Source organism: Rosa rugosa, chromosome 3, assembly GCF_958449725.1.
Source record: "Rosa rugosa chromosome 3, drRosRugo1.1, whole genome shotgun sequence".
Lineage (NCBI taxonomy): Eukaryota > Viridiplantae > Streptophyta > Magnoliopsida > Rosales > Rosaceae > Rosa > Rosa rugosa.
Genome location: NC_084822.1, coordinates 342,540 through 359,311, shown reverse-complemented (window position 1 = coordinate 359,311; position 16,772 = coordinate 342,540). Strand labels below are relative to the sequence as shown.

At 39.8% G+C, this 16,772-nt stretch overlaps 4 protein-coding genes across 5 annotated transcripts; 2 read left to right on the top strand and 2 right to left on the bottom strand.

Annotated features, from left to right (window-relative positions):
- Nucleotides 1-188: 188 nt before the first annotated feature.
- On the top strand, nt 189-2,464 carry LOC133738871 (DNA repair RAD52-like protein 1, mitochondrial). Its single transcript, XM_062166542.1, has 4 exons — nt 189-567; nt 685-722; nt 823-917; nt 1,951-2,464. Exons 1-4 carry the CDS (start codon nt 287-289, stop codon nt 2,092-2,094), a joined length of 558 nt encoding a protein of 185 aa, XP_062022526.1. The 5' UTR covers nt 189-286; the 3' UTR covers nt 2,095-2,464.
- A 2,688-nt stretch (nt 2,465-5,152) lies between these two features.
- On the top strand, nt 5,153-9,615 carry LOC133736141 (uncharacterized). 2 transcript variants are annotated; one of them, XM_062163576.1, is made up of 6 exons: nt 5,153-5,778; nt 6,034-6,166; nt 6,960-7,161; nt 7,516-7,552; nt 7,722-8,022; nt 8,138-9,615. In XM_062163576.1, the coding sequence occupies exons 1-6, from the start codon at nt 5,551-5,553 to the stop codon at nt 8,191-8,193; spliced, it is 957 nt and encodes a 318-aa protein (XP_062019560.1). In that variant the 5' UTR covers nt 5,153-5,550; the 3' UTR covers nt 8,194-9,615. The 2 variants fall into 2 exon arrangements, with proteins under 2 accessions (XP_062019560.1, XP_062019561.1); XM_062163577.1 differs by having other exon boundaries at nt 5,155-5,778; nt 8,118-9,615.
- Nucleotides 9,616-13,342: 3,727 nt separating this feature from the next.
- LOC133735718 (uncharacterized) lies at nt 13,343-14,170 on the bottom strand. The gene is made up of 2 exons (XM_062163152.1): nt 13,795-14,170; nt 13,343-13,617 (listed from the first exon to the last, which is right to left on the bottom strand). The coding sequence occupies exons 1-2, from the start codon at nt 14,168-14,170 to the stop codon at nt 13,343-13,345; spliced, it is 651 nt and encodes a 216-aa protein (XP_062019136.1).
- A 1,271-nt stretch (nt 14,171-15,441) lies between these two features.
- Nucleotides 15,442-16,269, bottom strand: LOC133735714 (uncharacterized). The gene is made up of 2 exons (XM_062163151.1): nt 15,894-16,269; nt 15,442-15,716 (listed from the first exon to the last, which is right to left on the bottom strand). Exons 1-2 carry the CDS (start codon nt 16,267-16,269, stop codon nt 15,442-15,444), a joined length of 651 nt encoding a protein of 216 aa, XP_062019135.1.
- Between the last annotated feature and the right edge of the window lie 503 nt (nt 16,270-16,772).

Sequence of the window (16,772 nt, the reverse complement as noted above, 5' to 3'; positions counted from 1 at the left end):
TGAGCAGTGAATGTAATGGGGGCTTTTCGGTTCCTCTAAATTGACCTTATACAGTTGTTATGATCTTTCGATCACTATAACATAATCCATTCTCCTAAAATAATAATAATAATAATAATAATAATGTCAAGTACGGTAAAGTATCCCATAAAATTTTCGGCAATTCATAACGAATAAAATTGGAATTTAGGAAAATTGACGGTTCAAAAGAAAATCAAGTTCTATTGAGCGCGGTGAAGACTCGAGAGTCGGAAAGGGTTCTGCGGCTTGGGTTTTGTCAAGTGAAATGGCGCATCCTTGTTTATTGAGGTTGCTGCGTGTAGCTGCTTCGTTTCAAAGTTCAGCGTGGCGCCGTTCCTATGCCAAGTTGGCCTCTTCGTCTTGTGCGCAAGGGAGGAGGGAGAAACAGGTTGAAGTGGAAGCAGATGAAGATGTAGAAGATTTCGCTGTGAGCTCCGGAATCAGCAGACCCCTCTCTGAAATCCTCAAGCAAATCAACAAGAAAGTCCCTGATGCCCTCGTCAAATCCCGCCATGAAAATGGGTTTACATCCAAATACATCCCCTGGTATTATTACGTTCATTCATTTCATTTCAATTTTTTATTTTTATTTTTTTTCTTCGTAAGTAAACCACCAAAATAGGTCTCCGATTCAGTGATTTTGGTGTGGTAATTACATTACAGGCACGTTGTTAATCGAATTATGAACTTGCATGCTCCAGGTAATGTTTTATTGTACTTTCACATTCCAGTTTTCCAATGTGATTACCCCCAATCTTGCTTCTTCTTCTTTTTTTTATCGTAAATTCCTTATTTTCGTAGAGTGGTCTGGTGAGGTCCGAAGCATCACATACTCTGCTGATGCCAAGTCTGTTTCTGTTGTTTATCGTGTCACGCTCTATGGAACTGATGCTGAGGTATGTATCCTTTCGTTTATTTTCTTCCTCTTAATCTTTTTGTTCTGATGTTGATGGAACTTGTCATTTACATTGTCTAAAGAATTAGAATATTCCAATACATATATTTAGTAATCTACGGTATTCGCATATGCATCTCCCTACGTGCTAGCTAGAAATGAATGAATAAAAATCACATCACTTGCTTTTGTGATTACTGTATTGAGCTGTAAGTACTCAGGAGTCTGGTCTCCATGAACTATTTTCGAGTGAATTTACAATTCAGTTGTATTTAAAAAAACCCTTTTTGGTAGCATAGTGGTAGTGTTGTGTTCTTCATCAGAAAGCATATTCAGTTGTAGCTTATTCTCTGATTTTGTTGTTCATCAAAAAGCAACACATGTATTTTGTACTTTACAAATGAAATGTCCTATATACAGATGAATAAATGGTATGCATGTTAATTCCTTCTGTGATTATGCCCCTTTGGTACCATTTTCACTGATATTTTTCATCATTAGAAAGCATAAATATCTTGCTGTTAGAACAATTATTGTCTATTTTTGATGTAAGATATTATGGTCAAAGTTGTTGACATTCCGTTGTTATCCTTAAGATTGATTAAGAAAACACTGAGGGACCTGTTTAGTAACCCAAAATCCTTTGGTTTTAGTTTTCATTTAACTTTAAGATAGGAGAAAGGAGTTGAAAAAAGGAAGAGAGATATAAGGACAATATAATGATCTATAGAACAAAAACTATATAAATTGTTTACTTTCCATTTTATGTGCCATTCTATCACTATGCTTTCTTTTCCCTCCTCCCTCCTCTCCATATAATTCTACATACATCTATACCTGCAAAATAAGAACCCAAAACGAATAATAAAAGTGGTATCAAACAGTCCCTGGGATATATATCAACTTTGTTCTAGTAGTTGAAGTCAGAAGGGTCCCCAGTTCAATGAATTAAAAAGTTTGCGGAAGATTTGGTTGATGCTCCTTTAAAGGAAGGATCTGACACTTTGGCACTGTTTGTTTCCTGTTTCTACCAGATTTTTAGGGAGTCTATAGGGACTGCTTCGGTAGATGACACAAGTTATGGGGATCCAGTACAGAAGGCTGAAGCAATGGCATTTCGTCGAGCTTGTGCGCGCTTTGGGCTTGGTCTTCATCTTTACCATGAAGATTTGTCTTAGTGAGACATAGTGCTTGTGCTTTGAAGATTATGGGCATCTTTGCAGTTTTTTGGTGGATGGATGATGCTTATGGCTTATTACCTTTTGTTGTTGAGGGTATATTTTAAACTGATGCGACCTGGTTTCTTGAAATGGAACTCTGGTGTTGTATATAACTGCCATTCAAGCCTTCATCCATGTAAGCAAGCAATCATGTCAGAGTAGTTTCCGGTGAAATTGTTGTATTTTGGGTTTATGTTTAAGTTCTAGCTATACATGTAACAAATATAATCTTCTATCCACTTTTAAATTACGGATCCTTCTATGTAAAAGTACCAAAATGTGGTAAAGTATATAGCATCAAATTTTCTGCCTGGATTTGTTTGAGATCTTCTGCTAGTAGTGCAGCCTTATAAGTTAGAATTTTGTCTGTATTTCATAGACTTTGTGAAAAGAAGGTAACTGTGTGATTCATGATGGGCATCCAAATGCGAGAGAAGCTGCTGTTTACCCGAGTTTGCTGTACTGTGCCTCCAGCATTATGAGATGCAGGAGTTTTGTGCAATGCAGCTGGATTTCTTGAGACTTAACTCAGCAATTGATTTATCTTCTTTCTTCTATAACGATGAATCTAGTCTGCAGCAAGTGATCAATATGCTACTGAATAAGAGGTATTGTCTCGTCTTTGAAGGCCTTCAGGTGACTGAAATACACATAGCAGAAGCTAGGGTAGGTAATGGCCGTAATGCTCAAGCTTGGCGTGCTATTTGTGGTAGGAGGCTACCTAAATCAAAAGGCAGGCCCAATAGTCAGCATCCGAAGGCAGGAGACGAAGGCCCAAACAAGCTATTGGGCGAAAGAGAACACGTTCCAGAGCTACTAAGAACCAGCCATCATCAGCACTGGTTGATGATGACGGTGTCGACGACGACGACCGTTATCATTTTTCCTTAACATGTCAGTCAATTCTATCCACATTGGGGCGGGGGCCTAAGCCAGCCATGGCAGCCTACTAGGGGGCGGCACAAGGGTGCCACCACAGCGCACAGGAAGGGAAGGGAAGGGAAGGGAAGGGAAAGGGACTAGAAGTAGACCCCACACAAGTGTTTGGTGAGCTGGAAGGGGGTGTGTGGTGGTTGTATGTATGTAGCCTTATAGGTGGGAATGTGGGATCTCTGAAAAGTAAAGCCGTGCCTGAGAGCTGCTACAGGCATGTGTCGTGAGTTGGTAACGCTGTCCGCACCGCACCACAATCACTGGTGTCACTATTCAATGGTACTCTGGAGTCGGAGACTATTCAACGGTACTTTTTGAGTAGGAAATTGTTTACATTGTAACCATCTCTTCTGACCGAAAAATTAACTAATCGAATCGAAATACTTTCAACTTCATATAAAAACATATTTAGCGTGACTTAAGTTACACTAAATGGTCAGATCAGATCGCTTACTCTGCCTCCGATACATAGATACCATATCAAATGAAAAAGAAAAACCCAAAGGCCTGGCAGCCAGATGGCATGCATCAAAAAATGGGAGTTAGGAAAAAGATCGAATGAATGGAATGAAATGACTTTGTTTGGTCAAAGCAAATTGGAATGGAAGACAGCTGCCCCAGTTGCAGGCCTGCAATTGCCAGCCTAGCATGGCTGGCACTGGCCAGATAATACTTGTTCCTTTTCCTCCATATACCACTCATCTCTAGCTACCTCTACGTACGTACCCTATTCACCAGCTAGCGCACTCCTCCATTCCTTGCTCACATTATTCTCAGCGATATCTTATTGCTTACGTACCTGCCATGTCCTTCTACTTCTCTTCCGGCCATTTATCGTATATCCGCGTCCGTCGGCTACCGTCTAACCATCATCCCACGTCACTATCCAGAATGATCAATTAATGTGATCACAGTTCACCAAAATTCAATGAATTCTAATGACTCCTAGCTAGATCCTTTGCTCCCCCAACCATACATGTCTATTTTCATCACTACGTTTATCTATCTATAGTTATATGCATAACAGGAATCAATTCAACCCCTATTTATTTATAGCCACTCACAACAACCATAAGAAAAATTATAATGTATATACAGCATACATTGCTGATTTTAGAGGATAAGGAATTGAAAAGCGTATGTGTGGTAAGGTAGATGAGCAGGGGTCAATCAGCTTGATAGTGATATTATGCCTAACTACTAGCATGCAGCTGCTAGTTAGTTTTAATTTAATTCATTAAGCATCCATCTTATCCGACTCCGACGTGATCAAATTATATAAGAATACTTGTTGTTAATGATCATTACATATAGTTTTCGATCAACTTGTATTTAACCATCCAAGTTGGTCTTGAAAATATATCTTGGAGGAAGACCGTAACATGTGCTGATGTCAAAAACTAACAAGTAATTAACTATGTACGTGGCTAAACTTTACAGTAATTATACTTTTGAAGAAGGATTAAATTAAAGAGGTTAGACGTCTTTTTTTTTTTTTTTGGTGAATAAGAGGTTAGACGTCTAACATGTGTTATTGGTGTGTGTGTGTGTGTGTGTATATAAATACTAATGAGTGCATAGAAAGAATAAAGAGGCAGAGAAGCAGCCTGATCGATTCTGCAAAGCAGGCACAGGTGCAGCCGCATGCAGCTTCTATTTGGACTGGACTGGACGGGACGGGACGGCTGAGCTTTGACTAAATTCCCGCCTTATTTCCCTCCAACTCCAAGTGGTTAAGTTTCCCGTTCCGTTTCTGCCACTGGCTTTCGAGGCAGTTGCTTCTGGTAAGTTTCGTCATTTGCAGCAGCATTTTAGGGCTAAACAGTCACTCTGCATCCATCTCCCTCTTAAAATAATCAAAAAGACAACGGTGAGGGACATAATAATACAAACAGAAGCCATTCTGACTCTCATCATTACGCGTGGGCGACTCTCCCATTTATAATAATGAATCAATGGAGTGTACGTGCAAAACACGAGGGTAAATGTGGCGCGTCAGTGAAGGGTGTCTTGCGCCACAATAATTTGAGCAGGTGGGGGCTGCTTTGTCTATATAATTCATGTCCGTATTATGAGAGGCCCTTTCCTTTCCTTTTTTCTCCAATTCCTGCTTTTGCTTTCTCTTCCTTCCCCCTACTCCCTATTATTTCTCTCTGACCTAATTGTCTCCTCCCTCCCTCTCTCTCTCTCTCTTTCTCCTTTTCTCTCATCTACTCCATCTAAATCTCATACAAGATCCCTCCCTAAGTTTGGTGGGGCTTCTTCTTCTTCTTTCTTGTTCTAATACACTTGCACACACCGCCACCTAGATCTAGGCTCGCTCGCTCATATATTAATCAGTAGAAGATCGATCGACATATACATACTGACTTTGGTTCGGAGGAGGCGGCTAAGATACAACTAGTGGTAGCGAGCGAGCGGAGAAGCGATAGATCGGCTCAATTCTACAACTAGCTAGCAAGGGATTAAAAGATCGAAAAGATGAGCCCGGCAGTAGCAGCACCAACGGCAACAATAGCAGCAACTAATTTGGGAGGAGGAGCGGCAGGTCAGTTTGGGGACACGACGTACACCAAGGTGTTTGTTGGAGGACTGGCTTGGGAGACCCAGAAGGAGACCATGAAGAAATACTTTGAGCAGTTTGGTGACATCTTGGAGGCTGTTGTCATCACTGACAAGGCCACTGGCAGATCCAAGGGCTACGGATTTGTACGTATATACATCCTATCCTCCTCTTCCTTTCATCCTCTCTCTTCTTCAATTCTTTTATTTCGATCTTGTTATCACATGCATTTTTTCTTTTCTTTTTTGTAAATCAATATTCATGGCTTCCTAATTGTTTTCTGCTAGATCTTGATGAAACAAATACATGATTATATTCAATTAATTGTGATCTTAACTTGGTTAATTTGTACTGGTAGCTGACTTAATGATGTTTATACATATGATGGTATATATGTGTAGGTAACCTTTCGTGAATCGGAAGCAGCGATGAGAGCTTGTGTCGATGCTGCCCCAGTGATAGATGGAAGGAGGGCCAACTGCAATCTTGCCTCTCTTGGTGTTCAGAGATCCAAGCCTTCTACTCCAAAGCATGGTACGTACGTATACAAGTACCAATGATTACATAATGGCTACTTTTTTCTACATATACACCCAACTAATTTTCTCTCTTTTTTTTTCTTTTTATTCTCTTATTTCTTTTCCCTAAGCGGGGTTAATTATATCAGATCTATCCAAGTTTCATGACATCGTGATTTCATGTTACTATACATATGTATAAATAAAAAAAGATGATCTGATCGATTTCCCTACTAATGTTACTTATTAATAACTGGTTTATGGAAAATTAATTATTCTTCCTCATTTTTTTTTTTTTTGAAAGGATTATTCTTCCTCATTAAACGTTATTGTTTTTGCAAATATATTTTTTCTTTTGAAAGAGAGTAAAGTCACTTCCGCATGTAAAAGACACTTTAACTAGGTTACATGCATGTATCAGTTATCACAATTTGAGGTCTCTGTTACTTAAACAAGAACTACTTTATTCAATATAATGTTAAAGCACTTTGTTTATGTAATGACCACTTACTTTGATAATGTATGAGCTGCAAATTAATAAGGTGAAAATTGCATTAATATAATTAAAGAACAATTACATGAATAACAAATTGGAGTACTAATTAGTTGGATCAGTTATACTAGTAATGTTGATTTGGCAACGGTTGTTGCAATCATCTTCTTCCCAGTGTTTGGAGTTTGGAAATGTGATGTTCTCATCAATCTTACAAATTATTTAGTTAATGTAAGTAGGTAGTTGAGCCAACACCTATTACGTAGTATTATGGTTGTTGGAAATTAAATTAACAATGAAAAAATTATTTGGACAGGTGGAGGAGGAGGAGGTAGGAACTTTAGGGTAATGGCGGGATCAATATTCCAAGCTGCAGGTGGAGTTGGAGTTGGAGTGGGATCGGGCTTTGCAGCAGCTTCTGCAGCAACCGCATTCCCAGCTCATCATCATTATGCCGCCATTCAACAAGGGATTCCAGCTGCTGCTGCTGCTGCTTACAATCTTTATGCCACCGCAGGGTACGACTACTATATTAACTATATATATCGATCTTAATTCTTCATTCATCATCATCATCATGATATTGTGCAAGCTAGCTAATGGTTTTTGTACCCTCAACATCGATCATATATATATATATATATATATATATATATATATATATATATATATATATATATATATATATATATATATATCTGCTAGCAGTATTTATTTGTACCAAGCTGCACGTGTACTGGCTCAATCATTAAAGAAACCCTACTCTCTCTCATGCAAATACAATATGGCTGGGCATTCCTTGCTTGACATACCTGCAGCTAATGAAGCTTTTAATTTTTCATTTCTTTGAACACGCTCTATTTCATTTTCAGGTACTCTCCATACTCGACAGACTACACTTACCCTACGGTACGTGATTTGCACAAGCTTGTCTTTACCTTTCAATATGTTAATGATCTCCTTCTTCCAAACACACACACATTTAAACTAGCTAGGATATACGTATAATTAAGTGACACAATTTGTGTTGTGCAATTAGTTAATGTGAATTATGTGGCATATTTGTATATATATTCAGAACTACTACGGTCTGTACGGAGGTGGAGCAACAAGCCAGTATCCAGTGTATGGAACGGGCGGGATGCTGACGGGAGGAGCTGCGGCAGCGGCTTTTTACCCGTATCTTCAATACGGAGAAGCAGCGAATGGAGGTGCCGCTGCCTATACTACTTCTGGGGCGCAGAATGTTGGCTATGGTGGCATCCAATACCCACACCATCATCATAATCTCTATCAGTATTCAGCTGCTGGACTAGGAGGCTACCAGCACTATGCTCCTTCCATGTCTCTTGCACCCTCACCTGCCTTGCAATCACCAGGTATAATAATAATAATAACAATAATTTCTTGTTTGATTACTTTATATATGGCCGGAAGGGCTAGATAGCGAGGCACATACTAATATCTTTGACAGTGTGTTTTGCTGTGCCACAGGCGTAAACATGGCCCTTCCTGCTGCACCATTAATTCCAATTCCAGCTCATCGCTAGTAGCACTACTACTACTCATGATCATCATATATTCCGAATGCATTTGGCTCCTCCTTCATCAACTTCAATCTTCAACTCATCTGATCCTCAATCGATCATCAGCTGCATGCTTCTCAATTTTCATCATCCTCGATCATCCCTTTGGCCTAACCATGGTTCATCATCACATCCCTTTCTCTCTCGCCGCCTAACACAAGTTAGCCCAAGCTGCTTTGGCGTTTGGGCTATCTCATTGCATGCATGCACACATGATATATAGAAAGCCTCGCATAGCGGCTTTCTACAATCAAATCATTCATTGTCCGCTAGAAACATGCATGAGTAGAATGCATGCATCTTCTTAAAGCAAGGGTACGTGGGTTCCCTTGATGGATCACGAGATCAAACAAAATCATACATGTTCCTAACCAACAACTCAAGGCTATATTTGGATTTAGCTTTTAAGTTGTAAGTAACATTTTTCTTCTTCTTTTTCTTCTTCTTTTAATTACTTCTCGGCCTTGGAGAGGCTGAGAGGCGACAAAAGAAAAAACAATGCACCCTCATCATGCATATAACTTTTTAGCCCAGGAAGGCTAAGCAAAGGCATAAAATGGTTTGCAAATATTGTAAATTCAACACAAATAGCAAACCCCTTCACTTTCAATCTCAGTTTTAAATTAGTTAGGAAAGAAAAAAAACACATGGGGATGCATGGAATTGCATACCCCAATATTTTGGCTGTTAACATCTAGTCTTAGGATTTTGCAACTAGCTAGGTAGGAGCAGTCATGTCTCTTTGAAGCTTTACCAACTAATTAATTTCCTGGTTTTGGCAGCTTTTAAATGAAATGTGTCTAACCATCTTCCCTTTGGGTTAGGGGAGCAAAATCACTAACTCCTTTTTGTTAGTATCTTGTAAATTTATAAATGTGGCTAAACTATGGGAGTTTTAGCCCCATTTCACTAATTTAAGTAGGAGGGATAGTGTGTTCTTTAGTTAGCAGTTAGCTTTTAGCCAGCTAGTATATTTCATCATCCTTTTGATAACTCCATTAATGGATGTGGAGCTCAAAAGCATCTGCATGTAACCCTTGGGAGATATTTTGGTTCCCTTGGGTTCTTCCCCACTAATGCACCAACCATGGTTAGGACTTAGGTCAATCTCATAATCATCAGAATCATCAATCATCGATCATCATCATCTCTCTCTCTCTCTCTCTCTCTCTCTCTGTTCAACTCATCAGTACTGTTTAATATGTATAAGCCTACGGTTTGGATTGTAATTAGGGATCGTATTAAGTACAAGTAAGAATGTTCATTCTCCGGCGATGCTGCTTGAGAATTGATATGCTACTTAACTACCAAGTACTCTGCTGTTTATTTCAGTTTTTTATGCTTACTTCTGATGCTATTAATTTGAGACTGCTATTTCCTCTCTTATTCTTTTAATATCATTTTTCTTCGAATTAATCCTTGTCCTGTTCAGGTAGTGATTTCATCACTTCCAACATGAAAATTACCGGTAAGTGTGGAGTCATGCACGTATGATAAAACCTAGTTCAGTTAATTTCGGGATATATGGAATTTGATGTGTGACAGATTCATTTTTCATCGACTACGAACGAGTTAATCAGTAGCCATGTTTTGTTATCCTGAAATCGGGGATTAATGATTTGCTATATCAACCTTTTTCTCATTTTGGGGGAGATGTACGTTATGCCTGTAAGTAATAGCTAGAGGCCGGCAAGAAGTAATATATACATCAAGCAATTAATATTGGTCTCTTGGCCTAGAAGCACATATTGGACAAGTAATTAATATTGGTCTTTTCTTATATATACTTGTCAAATAAGATCAAGTCTGAACTCACTTCTTGTTATTCAGGCAAAAGAAAAAGAAAAAATAAGCTCACTTGATCTTGTTAATCAAGTTGATAAGCTTTACGTGAAATTCTGATTACTGGTCAAATTTCTGATTTATGTGGATGATCGATCATGATATTTTACTCACAGAAAGTGAAGAACTTGAGCCTCACAAAACCTTTATTCACGAACATTTTCGTGTCAAAGAGCTGGGTAATCTAACATGCTTTCTTCACCTATTCCTCAGCGCACAAGCTTGCACTAGCGGTCACCATTTGATTCTTTCTTCATGGGCATTATCTTGCATTCTTGCTCGTTCTCTTGTATCATATATTGTTTGTGCTCCTTCTAGTTAAAAATGTTAAATCCATTACAGAATTGGATCACAAAATATATATGAAATTGAAGAAAGAATTGAAGAGTTGGTAGTCAAGATGGTGAGAGACACAAACTCAAAATACCCCTTCTATTGAGTTTTGAATTTGAAGATTAGAACTACCACATTAACGAAACATCTTATCAAAATTAAGATAGTTGCTCACCAAAGTGACCACAAGGTATTATAAACCAATTATCAGGACCGTGGTTTGTCGCATTTCATTCCCAGGGTTTTAGGAGTTCTAAAATCTAAGTTTAGAATAAACTTTGAAATCAACATCAGATGACTTATTTAGTGAAGAAATAATATTTTAATTCAAATTTATAACTCATCTAAACGTTGATTTAAAAATTGAGACTCAACTAGAGAGAAAAAGGGTTTGGAAGGAAATCAAAAGCAAACCATTTTCATTCATAACCTAGAATAGGGAACTGTTTTACAAGATTTAAAGGGAAAATGGGAACAACCCCTTACACAAAAGAGTGACATGTCTCTAGGACCACTGTCTATGTCATCTATGCCGGTTGGCAATTGGGCTTCTAAGATACACATTACTATTCTTACTGGGATGGAGCACTGCTGGGCTTAAGGAATAGGGTTGGTTCTATCAACTCCCACCCTCTTAAGATGCAGTTTTTCCTCATGCGCAGGATAATGGAAAAATGGCCTTGATCATGTGTGTTTCTTCCCAGGTAGCATCTTTAACTGGGAGGCCAGCTCACTAAATGAGCCATTTGGTAATGTTGCGTTCTTTTTCTTACAAACTACCATGTCCAACACTCGCAGGGGTTGGCAAACTAATTCACCATGACTGTCAATTTAAGAGGAGGGGGGGGGGGGGGGGTTACCATCAACATGCAATGCGTTTTTTCCAAAGAGGGAAACATGAAAAATGGGATGGATTTTGGAGAACCTTTCCAATGCGAGCTTGAGCTTGAAATGGCTAATGAATACTAGATCGCGGTCACTGACTATAGATTTCAGCATGCTATGTAAACGAAATATCTCTTTCATGAACACTTCGGCAATTTGGCTGGCCTTGTAAGGATGTGCGACCACCACGAAGTGACCATACTTGAATAGGCGATCCACCACTACTAAACCTACATTTTTTCCATTTAATGGAGGTAAGCTATCGATAAAGTCCATCGAAATGTCAAACCAAACATTTTTTGGGATAGGAAATGGTTGGAGTAACCCAGGTGGGTGTATGGTCTCATATGTCTGCCTCTAACATTGATCACAAGAGGCTATGAAGGCTTTGATCTCCTTATGCATACCTGACAAAGAAAAATTGCAGGCTAGGCGAATGTAAGTGCGCAAGCACCCTGAATGCCTTGCTGTGAGAGGAGAGTGAAATTCAAGTAGTAGATTGGGGCACCATTTTGAAGTGGCTGGCACAAAGACCTTCCCTTTGTACCATAGATGTTGGCCTTGGTAAGAAAAACCTTTCCCGGATGAAATTCCCTTTTGTAATTGAGGTATGATGATTTGAGCTTCTGGATCACAACTACATGCATGAGCAATCTGGTCAAGGTTGTCGAAAATGAGGGCGAAAATAGCTTGAAGCACGCACAATTCATGGCGCCTTGATAACAAATCTAGCACTGTATTAGAACTGCCTACTCTATATTCAATAGTATAATTGTAGCCCATGATCTTTGCTAACCATTTTGTGTTGAGAAGGAGTCAAAATTCTTTGATTTAATAAGTGTTAGTTTGATGAGTTAGGGTAGTGAATGGGTTACCCTATAGATTCGGGAGCCATTAATCAATGGCGTCAAGGATGACCAACATCTCCTTATTGTACACTGATAAAGCTTGATTGCAGGGGGATATCACCTTGTTGAGGAAAGCAATGGGATGCCTCTGCTGCGAGAGAACTGGCCCAATTCCTAGCCCACTAGCATCTGTGTTCCACCATGAATTTTGTTTATTCTAGGCCTAAGTGCCTCTATTGCTGGGCCTATACGCCTCTTATTACTAGGCTCTATGTGCCTCTTATTGCTAAGGTCGTTTGTTCCTCTTGTATTTTGATGTACAATTTGGATCATCTAATACATTTATCTCTCTTTGACCAAAAAAAAAAGAAAAAGCCTATTCCTTAAGCCCAGCAATGCTCCATCCCAATAAGAATAGTAATGTGTATCTTAGAAGCCCATTGCCAGCTAGCATAGATGACATAGACAGTGGTCTTAGAGACACGTCACTCTTTTGGTTGTTCCCTTTAAATCTTGTAACAATTCCCTATTCTGGTTTTTTTTCCTTCATTTAATTTCCTATTTTGGGTTATGAATGAAAATAGTTTGCTTTTGATTTCCTTTCAACCCTTTTTTTCTCTCTAGTTGTGTCTATCAATTGGTATTAGAGCCCGCAAGGATGCGTGGCCCCAACATCTCAGCTCTCTGCTATCAACTCCCACCCTTCCTGCCCTCACTGCTTTTACAGATGTGGCCTTTGCCAGTGCCACCGCATCTCAACCACTCCCTTCTTCCACTCATCCGCCACCATAACCTTATTTCAGGCCTCGTCAACCAACTACAGACTCAACAAAATGCTCTGCACCATTCCCTCGACTCTTTTCAACATCAGATGTCCTCATAGTTTGCACAATTTCAATAATTCATATTGGATTCCATCATGTGCTTTCAGTCAGCCTCTTCCCCATTTAACTATTCTACTCCTTCACCCTTACACACACCCCTATCTTTCAGCTCTATCCCAGCCATGACCACCACTTGGATTGGTCTAGGACTTTATAACCCCCCCGCCCCCTCCTCATCCTCTCTCTAACTCTTTACCCACATCTTCTTCCCCTTCACCACAGTTCACAGTCTCGAACCATTTCACAATTGTGTACTCCACCCATACCTCTGTTAGCCAAATAGTCACCCTCAAGTATAAGGGCACTACTAGAATTTTGCTCTTAGACATCACGACAATTACCATCAACATGCAATGCGTTTTTTCCAAAGAGGGAAACATGAAAAATGGGATGGATTTTGGAGAACCTTTCCAATGCGAGCTTGAGCTTGAAATGGCTAATGAATACTAGATCGCGGTCACTGACTATAGATTTCAGCATGCTATGTAAACGAAATATCTCTTTCATGAACACTTCGGCAATTTGGCTGGCCTTGTAAGGATGTGCGACCACCACGAAGTGACCATACTTGAATAGGCGATCCACCACTACTAAACCTACATTTTTTCCATTTAATGGAGGTAAGCTATCGATAAAGTCCATCGAAATGTCAAACCAAACATTTTTTGGGATAGGAAATGGTTGGAGTAACCCAGGTGGGTGTATGGTCTCATATGTCTGCCTCTAACATTGATCACAAGAGGCTATGAAGGCTTTGATCTCCTTATGCATACCTGACAAAGAAAAATTGCAGGCTAGGCGAATGTAAGTGCGCAAGCACCCTGAATGCCTTGCTGTGAGAGGAGAGTGAAATTCAAGTAGTAGATTGGGGCACCATTTTGAAGTGGCTGGCACAAAGACCTTCCCTTTGTACCATAGATGTTGGCCTTGGTAAGAAAAACCTTTCCCGGATGAAATTCCCTTTTGTAATTGAGGTATGATGATTTGAGCTTCTGGATCACAACTACATGCATGAGCAATCTGGTCAAGGTTGTCGAAAATGAGGGCGAAAATAGCTTGAAGCACGCACAATTCATGGCGCCTTGATAACAAATCTAGCACTGTATTAGAACTGCCTACTCTATATTCAATAGTATAATTGTAGCCCATGATCTTTGCTAACCATTTTGTGTTGAGAAGGAGTCAAAATTCTTTGATTTAATAAGTGTTAGTTTGATGAGTTAGGGTAGTGAATGGGTTACCCTATAGATTCGGGAGCCATTAATCAATGGCGTCAAGGATGACCAACATCTCCTTATTGTACACTGATAAAGCTTGATTGCAGGGGGATATCACCTTGTTGAGGAAAGCAATGGGATGCCTCTGCTGCGAGAGAACTGGCCCAATTCCTAGCCCACTAGCATCTGTGTTCCACCATGAATTTTGTTTATTCTAGGCCTAAGTGCCTCTATTGCTGGGCCTATACGCCTCTTATTACTAGGCTCTATGTGCCTCTTATTGCTAAGGTCGTTTGTTCCTCTTGTATTTTGATGTACAATTTGGATCATCTAATACATTTATCTCTCTTTGACCAAAAAAAAAAAGAAAAAGCCTATTCCTTAAGCCCAGCAATGCTCCATCCCAATAAGAATAGTAATGTGTATCTTAGAAGCCCATTGCCAGCTAGCATAGATGACATAGACAGTGGTCTTAGAGACACGTCACTCTTTTGGTTGTTCCCTTTAAATCTTGTAACAATTCCCTATTCTGGTTTTTTTTCCTTCATTTAATTTCCTATTTTGGGTTATGAATGAAAATAGTTTGCTTTTGATTTCCTTTCAACCCTTTTTTTCTCTCTAGTTGTGTCTATCAATTGGTATTAGAGCCCGCAAGGATGCGTGGCCCCAACATCTCAGCTCTCTGCTATCAACTCCCACCCTTCCTGCCCTCACTGCTTTTACAGATGTGGCCTTTGCCAGTGCCACCGCATCTCAACCACTCCCTTCTTCCACTCATCCGCCACCATAACCTTATTTCAGGCCTCGTCAACCAACTACAGACTCAACAAAATGCTCTGCACCATTCCCTCGACTCTTTTCAACATCAGATGTCCTCATAGTTTGCACAATTTCAATAATTCATATTGGATTCCATCATGTGCTTTCAGTCAGCCTCTTCCCCATTTAACTATTCTACTCCTTCACCCTTACACACACCCCTATCTTTCAGCTCTATCCCAGCCATGACCACCACTTGGATTGGTCTAGGACTTTATAACCCCCCCGCCCCCTCCTCATCCTCTCTCTAACTCTTTACCCACATCTTCTTCCCCTTCACCACAGTTCACAGTCTCGAACCATTTCACAATTGTGTACTCCACCCATACCTCTGTTAGCCAAATAGTCACCCTCAAGTATAAGGGCACTACTAGAATTTTGCTCTTAGACATCACGACAATTACCATCAACATGCAATGCGTTTTTTCCAAAGAGGGAAACATGAAAAATGGGATGGATTTTGGAGAACCTTTCCAATGCGAGCTTGAGCTTGAAATGGCTAATGAATACTAGATCGCGGTCACTGACTATAGATTTCAGCATGCTATGTAAACGAAATATCTCTTTCATGAACACTTCGGCAATTTGGCTGGCCTTGTAAGGATGTGCGACCACCACGAAGTGACCATACTTGAATAGGCGATCCACCACTACTAAACCTACATTTTTTCCATTTAATGGAGGTAAGCTATCGATAAAGTCCATCGAAATGTCAAACCAAACATTTTTTGGGATAGGAAATGGTTGGAGTAACCCAGGTGGGTGTATGGTCTCATATGTCTGCCTCTAACATTGATCACAAGAGGCTATGAAGGCTTTGATCTCCTTATGCATACCTGACAAAGAAAAATTGCAGGCTAGGCGAATGTAAGTGCGCAAGCACCCTGAATGCCTTGCTGTGAGAGGAGAGTGAAATTCAAGTAGTAGATTGGGGCACCATTTTGAAGTGGCTGGCACAAAGACCTTCCCTTTGTACCATAGATGTTGGCCTTGGTAAGAAAAACCTTTCCCGGATGAAATTCCCTTTTGTAATTGAGGTATGATGATTTGAGCTTCTGGATCACAACTACATGCATGAGCAATCTGGTCAAGGTTGTCGAAAATGAGGGCGAAAATAGCTTGAAGCACGCACAATTCATGGCGCCTTGATAACAAATCTAGCACTGTATTAGAACTGCCTACTCTATATTCAATAGTATAATTGTAGCCCATGATCTTTGCTAACCATTTTGTGTTGAGAAGGAGTCAAAATTCTTTGATTTAATAAGTGTTAGTTTGATGAGTTAGGGTAGTGAATGGGTTACCCTATAGATTCGGGAGCCATTAATCAATGGCGTCAAGGATGACCAACATCTCCTTATTGTACACTGATAAAGCTTGATTGCAGGGGGATATCACCTTGTTGAGGAAAGCAATGGGATGCCTCTGCTGCGAGAGAACTGGCCCAATTCCTAGCCCACTAGCATCTGTGTTCCACCATGAATTTTGTTTATTCTAGGCCTAAGTGCCTCTATTGCTGGGCCTATACGCCTCTTATTACTAGGCTCTATGTGCCTCTTATTGCTAAGGTCGTTTGTTCCTCTTGTATTTTGATGTACAATTTGGATCATCTAATACATTTATCTCTCTTTGACCAAAAAAAAAAGAAAAAGCCTATTCCTTAAGCCCAGCAATGCTCCATCCCAATAAGAATAGTAATGTGTATCTTAGAAGCC